Source organism: Lactuca sativa, chromosome 5, assembly GCF_002870075.4.
Source record: "Lactuca sativa cultivar Salinas chromosome 5, Lsat_Salinas_v11, whole genome shotgun sequence".
Classification (NCBI taxonomy): Eukaryota; Viridiplantae; Streptophyta; class Magnoliopsida; order Asterales; family Asteraceae; genus Lactuca; species Lactuca sativa.
Window position 1 is genome coordinate 201,531,848 of NC_056627.2, and position 10,268 is coordinate 201,542,115.

Sequence of the window (10,268 nt, forward strand, 5' to 3'; positions counted from 1 at the left end):
TCTAAGTCAACTCTAAGTTGAATCCAAAAGGATTTCACAAGAAAAGCAAGGAAAAAAGGCGTTTCTCTTGGTCTAGAGGAGAGAGGAGGGTGTTTGGCTGATGATACTTGAGAGAGAATGGATGAGTTCACAGTCAGAAGTGAAGAAATGAAGATAAAACCGATCAAATACTTATATATAGGGAGGATTTCACAGCCAAGAGAGAGTTCACGGTCCGAAGTGTTCACGGTCCGAAGTGTTCACGGCCCGAAGTTTACGGTCTGTAGTGTTCACAGCTCGAAGGTTCACGACTCGGTGGTTCAGAGCTTGGTGTTTACGGCTCGGAGTTCACGGCTTTGGAGGTTCATGGTTGCGAGGGTTTGTGGTCAATACGAAGGTTCTCGTTTCCTAAGGTTTTTCCCTCCAAACTATAACACACTAGGTATAAGGCTTCAACACTTATAACCCATTAATCCATCTATTTTAAGATCATGGAAGGAATAAGTTTGACAAAAGTTGACTTTTATAATGATAAAATTTTCGGGTTGTGACACAAATAAATGGAACATAGTCATACTTATTGTCTTACAGTTTGTTTCCCGATTTTCGATTTGTATGACGTACAACATAACTAAACATATCAATTTAGTTTTGATCGGGCCCGACACATAAGTCAAAACAAATCATCCAGGGGCCCAAGATATCGCTTTTAATCCTATTAGGATAAAAGGAGCAGATAAACCTCGATATTATATTCTTGTACTAACTACTCATTAAATCATGCACACCGATACGTTTTATAACATCAAGTTACTGATGCGTTTTCCTATCATCAATGCACAACCAACTCGTAGTCAACAACTCATATATCTTGGTTTGAAGATTATATGATATTATCATCTCACACTCACTCATGATAAATTCCATGAAGTGATTCAGGTGAGCGTGGGTTTAATCCAATACTCAAATCTTATTTCAGAAGTACTCATGAACATTGTAACATACTTTTTCTCTGTCTAACACCTTAGACAATCTACAAGCCAAGTTCATGACAGTCTAGCCTCATAACCTACTTCCAAAGTATGATCGACTGTGGATAGTTTGAATAATCTCATTATTCTGGAAGTCAAAACATGTAAAGGTCAAAGAATAGTAAATAATTGACACAAGAGAGTAACTTTACTTATAAATAAAACTCCTTTTATTTAATCATCAAATGTCAATTACAGTTTAGCTATTACAAGTTTCAAATATTTATCCACTCACTAAAACTAATATCGTTCATTAGCCCAGTGCCACTTGCATGCTGCAAGTGCCTAACCCTACTCAGTCCCTTCGCGAGGGGATCTGATGGGTTGTCCTCTGACGATATCCTCTTCACAACGAGGTGACCTTCTTCTACTTGATGTCTTATGAAGTGGTACTTTCTGTTGATATGCTTGGATCTACCATGATCTCTCGGTTCCTTGGTTAAGGCAATCGCCCCTTCTTTAACGCAGAAAATCTCCATAGGCTCCTTTATGGCTGGTACAACTCCAAGGTCTCCGATGAAGTTCTTCAAACATATCGCCTCTTTCGATGCTTTGGTCGCTGCAGTGTACTCTGACTCACACGTTGAATCAGCTACAGTCTCTTGCTTGGAAATTTTCCATGTTAATGCTCCTCCATTTATGGTAAACACCCAGCCCGACTGAGAGTGCAAATTATCTTTGTCGATCTGAAAACCGGCATCACAATACCTTGTCAATCTTAAGTCATCACTCCCACCGAGGGTAAAAATCCAATCCATAGTCCTCCGCAAGTACTTAAGAATTTTCTTAACTACAGTCCAGTGAGCTCTACTAGGATTCCCTTGATATATGCTAACCATGCTCAAAGCAAAGGCCACATAAGGGCGAGTACAAGTCATGTCATAAATGATCAAGCCAACTACGGAAGCATATGGTACTCGACTCATCTCCGCTATCTCAGGCTTTGTACTCGGACTCTGAGTCTTACTTAGTTTGGTATTGCTTTGGATAGGTAAGTCACCTTTTTTCACACCCCGCAAAAGGGGAAACGCAAGATATGGCAGCGATAACGGTTTCATTGCAAAAGATAAAGATACATCACCATAGCAGTATTTAAAAGTTTACAACCCATAGCTTCAAAAGAAACAAAATACAAGTTTTTCCAAAATAACATTGTTCAAAGATAACTTCATAAATAACTTCAACACGATGCAGCATGCTCTATGATGATGAATCTTTATATCCACTTACTAATTATTTCCTGAAAAAGCATGTAAAACGAGCGTCAACTATGAAAATAGTTGGTGAGTTCACAAGTTTATAAAATCGAGCTTGAAATAAGGCTTTTCGTAAATACAAGTACATTGCTTTAATGAGAAACAAATTTGATTGCTATTAATGAATACAAGTTTATTGCTATAACGAGAAACGAGTTTGTATGTGTATGAGCAAACAATGAGTCTCAACCAAACCTATGACTGAAGCCCTATCGAGATCTATGCTTATCGTTCCATAGATGAATATGGTATCATGCACTCCAGCAATAGGGCGAGTGAGGAGTTGTCAATTCCTAATAGCGCTATCCATAATGACCATTGGCTCAAAGAGTTAATGGTTAGAGATAAGGGAAGGGCCTTAGTACGATAAGTTCTCATGTTCCGTGTTGCATAGACATACATAGAGAGAGACATAGCAATACAATAGCAATCATGTTTGATACAAATCAGTTTAAATACAACATGCAAATAATAGTTTTTCTGGACATGCTTTTCCACCCCAAAACATAAAAACTGAAAATAGGGGAGTGCGTGAATACTCACAATGTTTGACATAGGTTTTGGTCCTTAGATTTCACCATTAAACAACATTCATGTTGTTCTTGGGTGAAACCCTACCACCATCATCATCAAACTTGACATTCATGAACATTTTCATGACTGTTCATAAAGAATGGTGTAGAAGGAAGAGAAATACAAGAAAAACCTTTTAAAAACAAGAAGAAAAGTAAGGAAAAGTGAAAGATTTTCGTGTCTACCTTGAAGATTAGTCTTGGAGGATGAAGATTTGAGTGTGGAGGGGTGTTCTTGGCTGATGATTTTCGTGACCTAGAGAGAGAGAGAAAGAGGGTTTGAGTGTTGGAAGGGTGGAGTGTGAGAGAGAGTGAAGAGAGAAGTGGAAGAGTGGAGATTGTGTTTTAATGATTGAAGTGTGGGGAAGAGAGAAGGCATGGGGAGAGGGTGGCCGGATTTTTGAGTGCCATAAAGCCTCCTCTCTCCTAAATTCAAACTTTATAAAACTCTCTCCTTAATTTTTATAAAAGTGTTTATTAAAGCAATTCTTGATTTATTTAAAAATCTTGTTTTTAACTAATAAATTATGCTTAATGTTTGATAAATCAAATTTTTATTTCATTGATTATAATCCATAATTTGATTAATAAAAGTTTGATATTAGGAAGTTTATAGCCAAATTTTTTAAAGTTTTTAAGCTTTAAGGTTTATAAATTTGGATTTTTGGCTCTTTAGGGTTTTTGGAACATTGTTTGATATTCACCATCATATTGAAATGTAATTAGAATATTTTAATTTATTTTTAGGGTTTTATACCCTTTTTCAATTGTAACAAAGTTTGAAGTTTCATTCTAATTATGGTATTGGCATTTCCTATTGTAGTTAAGCAACTTACTAGAATCGTAAGAGTCAAGTATATTAGTCCTAGATCTTAGTTGGATCCTAGTTTATGCAAGATTTTTGACCTAATTTATACTACTAGGCCATGGCATGTTGTGCATGAATGGTTTTTATAAAGATGCATGAGTCCGAGAATGACCTGAATTGACAGTTGTCACACCTTTCTTGGAGTTATCCATGCTGAAACGCTTCAGCACCTTATCCAAGTAGGTACTTTGACTAAGTCCTATTAGTCTTTTACCCGTGTTTCTTAATATCCTTATTCCTAGGATATAGACAGCTTCTCCAAGGTCCTTCATAGCGAAACACTTCCCATGCCAAGACTTAATTTCCTGCAAGGTTGGAATGTTATTTCCTATGAGAAGTATGTCGTCCACATACAACACCAGAAAGCTACCTATACTCCCACTGGATTTGACATATACACAGGACTCATCCTTGCTTCTCGAAAAACCAAACTCTTTGATTTTCTCATCGAAACAAATATTCCATCTGCGAGATGCTTGTTTTAATCCATAAATGGATTTCCCAAGCTTACACATTCTATTAGGGTACTTTGCATTGACAAAACCCTCTGGCTGACTCAAGTAAACATCTTCAGCCAACTTTCCATTAAGGAAAGCGGTTTTGACATCCATTTTCCATATATCATAGTCATGAAATGCAGTTATGCCAAGCATAACCCTTATAGATTCAATCTTCACTACTGGTGAGAAGGTCTCATAATAGTCACCTCCCTGAGTCTGAGTAAATCCCTTCGCAACCATTCGCGCCTTATATGTGTGTACTTTCCCATCCATGTCGGTATTCTTCTTGAAGATCCAATTGCACCTGACTATCTTACAACCCGGTACATTGTCAACCAAGTTCCAAACTTGATTGCATACATAGACTGAATCTTGCTGTCCATTGCCTCTTTCCATTTAGCAGACTCGGGGCCTGCCATGGCTTCCTAGTAGTTATTAGGTTCATCCATATTTATCAATGTACTATCACTAATATATGTATCACCCCCAGATGTTATATGAAAACCATATAACTGTTGGATAGGTGTCTAAGTCCATAACTATATTTGGTATGTACTTGACCCGAGAGTAGCATGGTCCATTTGGGTTGCTTTTCACCAGAATAATTTGTGAGGATGGACTTTTGAGAAGAGGTTATTTATGATTTATTAATATATTATAAGTTCTAATATATTAATAGGAAATCATATTATTTAATTAGTATTTATCAAGAATTAAATTGGAATTAATTTTGTGATCAAAAGACACTAATTAAATATACAGGGATTGATTGTGTAAATCATTCATTCTTATAATGTGGGCTTATGATCCATAGTTCTTTACGTTGGGCTAAAATCATGTGGTGACCCATGGATACTCCATGTAGGTTAAAACCCATGGAGCCTAAGGAATGTGGATGGTCATGCACATTAGCGTTTGCATGGTGTAACCCTAATCATGACACACTATATAAGAAACTCTCTAGCTCATGAAATTGGCACTAATGAGTCTTTGGAAGAGCATATCTGATTTTGTGTGCAAGAAACATTCTCTCAAGTCCTCCAATTGTTGGTGGTGATTTGTGATTCCATTTGAGGCATTCACATTATTGGTGTTAGGCTCTTAAAGCTCAAAGTTTACAAGCTACAACAAAGGTAACTCATCTAACTAGATTTTGTAGTGTATATACTCCATAGTATGCTAGTTAGGATGATGCTTTGTAAAATTGAAAGTTTACATGAATAGAGAAAACATATATCCAAACCATCTAGGGTTGCATGTACACCATAGGAGTGTTAGAATGCTAAAAAACATTCAGTTGTATCAGAGACTAGGCTTGTTTTCGTGAGTTAGAGAGAGAGAGAAAGAGGGTTTGAGTGTTGGAAGGGTGGAGTGTGAGAGAGAGTGAAGAGAGAAGTGGAAGAGTGGAGATTGTGTTTTAATGATTGAAGTGTGGGGAAGAGAGAAGGCATGGGGAGAGGGTGGCCGGATTTTTGAGTGCCATAAAGCCTCCTCTCTCCTAAATTCAAACTTTATAAAACTCCCTCCTTAATTTTTATAAGAACCTAATTTTTATAAAAGTGTTTATTAAAGCAATTCTTGATTTATTTAAAAATCTTGTTTTTAATTAATAAATTATGCTTAGTGTTTTTTTAAATCAAATTTTTATTTCGTTGATTATAATCCATAATTTGATTAATAAAAATTTGATATTAGGAAGTTTATAGCCAAATTTTATAAAGTTTTTAAGCTTTAAAGTTTATAAATTTGGATTTTTGGCTCTTTAGGGTTTTTGGAACATTGTTTGATATTCACCATCATACTAAAATGTAATTAGAATATTTTAATTTATTTTTTGGGTTTTATACCCTTTTTTAATTGTAACAAAGTTTGAAGTTTCATTCTAATTATGGTATTGGCATTTCCTATTGTAGTTAAGCAACTTACTAGAATCGTAAGAGTCAAGTATATTAGTCCTAGATCTTAGTTGGATCCTAGTTTATGCAAGATTTTTGACCTAATTTATACTACTAGGCCATGGCATGTTGTACATGAATGGTTTTTATAAAGATGCATGAGTCCGAGAATGACCTGAATTGACAGTTGTCATAGTATCCCCCACTTAAAATGAATTTCGTCCCGAAATTCATTCTATGTCATCGTTTGTCATCGCATGGGAAAAGTTGTGGATACTTTTCCTTCATGAAGTCCTCACGCTCCCAGGTGTACTCCGGCCCGCGTTTTGAGTTCCATCGAACTTTCACAATCGGAATCTTACTCCGCTTAAGTTGTTTTACCTCCATGTCAAGGATTTCTATCGGTTCCTCAACAAAGTTTAGCTTATCATTGATCTTAATTTCCGCCAGGGGTACTATCAATGCTTCGTCGGCTAGACATTTCTTAAGATTGGAAACGTGGAATGTGTCATGAATGGCGCTTAACTCTTGGGGTAATTGGAGTTTATACGCTACTGGACCAATCCTTTCAATGATCTCAAAGGGTCCAACATATATTGGCCTTGTTTTCCTTTCTTACCAAAACGTACAAGCCCTTTCCAAGGCGAGACTTTTAAAAGTACCTTGTCTCCAACTTGGAATTCTAATGGTTTTCGACGATTGTCCGCATAACTTTTATGACGATCTCTGGCAGCTTTAAGCCTATCTTTGATGATAGCAATCTTGTCAGATGTTTCCTGGATAAGTTCGAGTCTAGTCAATTGTCTGTCTCCGATTTCTGTCCAGCATAAGGGAGAACGACACTTGTGTCCATACAATGCTTCATATGGAGCACATTGGATACTCGTATGGTAACTGTTATTGTAGGAGAACTCAACTAGAGGCAAATGAGTATCCCAATTTCCTTTGAACTCAATGACACACGCTCATAGCATGTCTTCCAATGTTTGTATTGTTCTCTCTGTTTGCCCATCTGTCTGAGGGTGGTAAGTTGTGCTCAAATCTATCTTGCTTCCTAGTGCCTTCTGTAACATCCACCAAAATCGCGATGTAAAACGACTATCTCTATCAGAAATGATAGATAAGGGTACACCATGCAGAGAAACAATTTTGTCGATGTAGATTTGGGCCAATTTTTCCATCTTGAAATCTTCCCGAATGGGGAGAAAGTGAGCAGATTTCGTCAGTCGATCCACTATGACCCAAATTGAGTCATGACCTTTAGCAGTTCTAGGAAGTTTGGTGGCGAAATCCATGGATATCTGTTCCCATTTCCATTGGGGAATTTCAGGTTGTTGCAACAAGCCTGATGGTTTTTGTTGTTCAGCTTTGACTATTGAGCATGTCAAACACTTTCCGACACACAAGGCAATATCCTTTTTCATTCCAGGCCACCAATAGTACTTTTTAAGATCCTTGTACATCTTATCTGCTCCAGGGTGGATTGAGTATTTAGATCGATGAGACTCCTCTAGCACCATGTCTCTCAGATCTTTAAACCTTGGAATCCAGACCCTGTCCTTGAAATAACGAACTCCATCAGGTTTGGTTTCAAATCTCTCTTCCAAACCATGTAAGGTTTCGCCTGGAAGATTTTCCTTGAATAACGCTTTCTCCTGGGCATCAATGATTTGAGATTGCAAGCTTGTCTGTATTACCATTCCCAAAGCTCTCACACGGGAAGGTTTCACTCTTTCTTTCCTACTTAGAGCGTCGGCTACTACGTTAGCCTTTCCTGGGTGATATCGTATCTCACAATCATAATCACTAAAACAACTCTACCCATCTCCTCTGCCGCATGTTTAACATTTTCTGATCTAGGATATGCTGAAGGCTTTTGTGATCAGTAAAAATGGTGCTTTTGCTACCGGTGCCGCTCCGGGAATTAAGTCTATCCGAAATTCGACCTGTCTGTAAGGGGGTAGACCGGGTAATTCCTCCGGAAACACTTCGATATAATTTTGAACCACCGGAATCTCCTTGAGTTGCTTAGCTTAAGGTTCTCTTTCTAGCACGTGGGCCATGAATGCAATACAATTCTTCTTCAGGTACTTGTGAATCTTTATGCTTGATATAATGTTTGAACGTCTTCCTGGCTTCTCACCATGTATGATAAGGGTTTCTCCATTAGGGAGAGGTATCCTAATAACTTTCTCGTAACAACCAATGTCCGCTCTATTTTTGGATAGCCAATCCATTCCTACTATCACATCAAAACTACCTAGCTCTATAGGAATTAGGTCAATGCTAAAGAGTTTATCAGCTAAATTCAGAGTACAGCCAGGAATTATATCATTTGCCCTAATTTCATACCCATCAGCAAGTTCAATAGCATAAGTATTCCTCATCTTTTTCGATTTCATGTCAATTAACGGTCTAAATGCTAAAGAAACAAAACTCCTATCTGCTCCCACATCGAATATTACTTATGCAAAATGGTTGTTCAGGATAAATGTACCTGTTATCACCTCAGGGTTCTGACGAGCTTCTTCTGCACCAATCACAAAGGCTACACCTCTTGTCCGCCCACCTTGATTTCCTTGGAAGTTTTTCCTGGCTTGGCCTTGTCCATTGTTACCAGGCGCCTTGTTCAGTTTGGGACATGCTCTACGGAGATGATCAGTACTCCCGCACTCGTAACATGCCCTTTTTCCATCCTTATTCAGCTTACAGTACTTCGAGTAATGGCCTGTTTGTTTACAGTTTTGGCACACTGGGCAAGCTCCCTTGTGATGGAAGTTACACTTATTGCACTTCGGAAGCGGTCCTAAGTACTGCTTTCGCTCCTGCACTTCCATGACTTCCTGTTCCTGAGTTTTCACTGGTTCTTGCTCCTGGGCTCTTACCATAAAGTTTCTTGAGGCTTTCTGCTTCCTCCCTGACTTGCCTCCATACTTCTTCTCTCCCTGATCTGCTGGCTTCCTCTTGCTACTAGAGTTTTCCTTTGTTGGTGCTCCCATCCTTATCACATCATTGGTTAATCGATTTGCTAGACTTACTGCACTCTGAATAGTAGTTGGATTTGTTGAAGTAACCATTCCACGAATCTCTGGTGCCAGACCCCAGATGTAACGATCTATCCATTTCTCCTCAGGAGTAACCATGTGAGGTACCAGTTTTGCTAGTTCATGAAATCGGACTGTGTACTTCTCTATTTGTGTTCCAACCATAGAATGGTTCCAGAATTCAGATTCAAGCTTCTGAAGTTCATCCTTGGGACAATACTCCTCTATCAGTAGCTTCTTTAGGTCTTCCCAACTTAGCTGATATGCTGCTGCACGGCCTCGGGTTTGCACTAGAGTATTCCACCAGGTCAATGCCCTATCTTGGAGTAGGCAAGTTGCATACTCAACTTTTTTGCGCTCGAGGCATTTGCTAATGTGAAGGATGGACTCCATGCTGTCAATCCATTTCAGCAACCCGACCGTACCTTCCTTTCCGTGGAACTCCTTAGGTTGACAAGCCATAAAGGACTTGTAGTTGCATTCTCTTTCATTGTTTCCCCGGTTTCCTCCACTACCTCCTTGGTTAGCATTAAGCCCCGCAGTTACTTGAGTAACAATGTTTGGGATTGCTTCCATGAGTTGTTGTGCAACAACTTGAGCAACATCGGGTGTTTCGTTCTGTGGGCGCCCACGATTAGGCCTTCCTGACATGGTTCTAAGACACAAGAGTAGAAATACGTATAAATACATAAAATAATGTATCATATTTAGTTCACTATTATTTTGAAAACCGTAAGTGTTGTCAAATTAATGGTTTGCATCAATACTAGGCATATAGATTTTAGAAAGGAAAGAAAAGAAAAATCTTTTTATTCAACCATTGACTAAGTAAACTCTAGGGTTTGACCTCATGGTAAAAGTTTTCAAACATAAAATAAACTTCTCATCACCATCTGAAATAGTCATAAAACCAAAACAATATATGAATTCCCAAAATAAAATTTTAAATGTTTTTCCCCAAAAGACACCCAACATGGGTTTTCGTTTCATGACAAAATAAAATAAAATACTGAAATCAGAACCAAGTGTTAATCGCTATCCCAACAAGAAACATCAACACCACAATCAGTAATAGCCCTCCAAGCACATAATATGCCGTCATCTCATGACCTGCCTCTCGTCT

General features: G+C 38.2%; 1 protein-coding gene across 1 annotated transcript; it reads right to left on the reverse strand.

Moving 5' to 3' along the window:
• Positions 1-8,566: 8,566 nt before the first annotated feature.
• Positions 8,567-9,796, reverse strand: LOC111918636 (uncharacterized). The gene has a single exon (XM_023914270.1). It carries the CDS (start codon positions 9,794-9,796, stop codon positions 8,567-8,569), a length of 1,230 nt encoding a protein of 409 aa, XP_023770038.1.
• Positions 9,797-10,268: the final 472 nt, after the last annotated feature.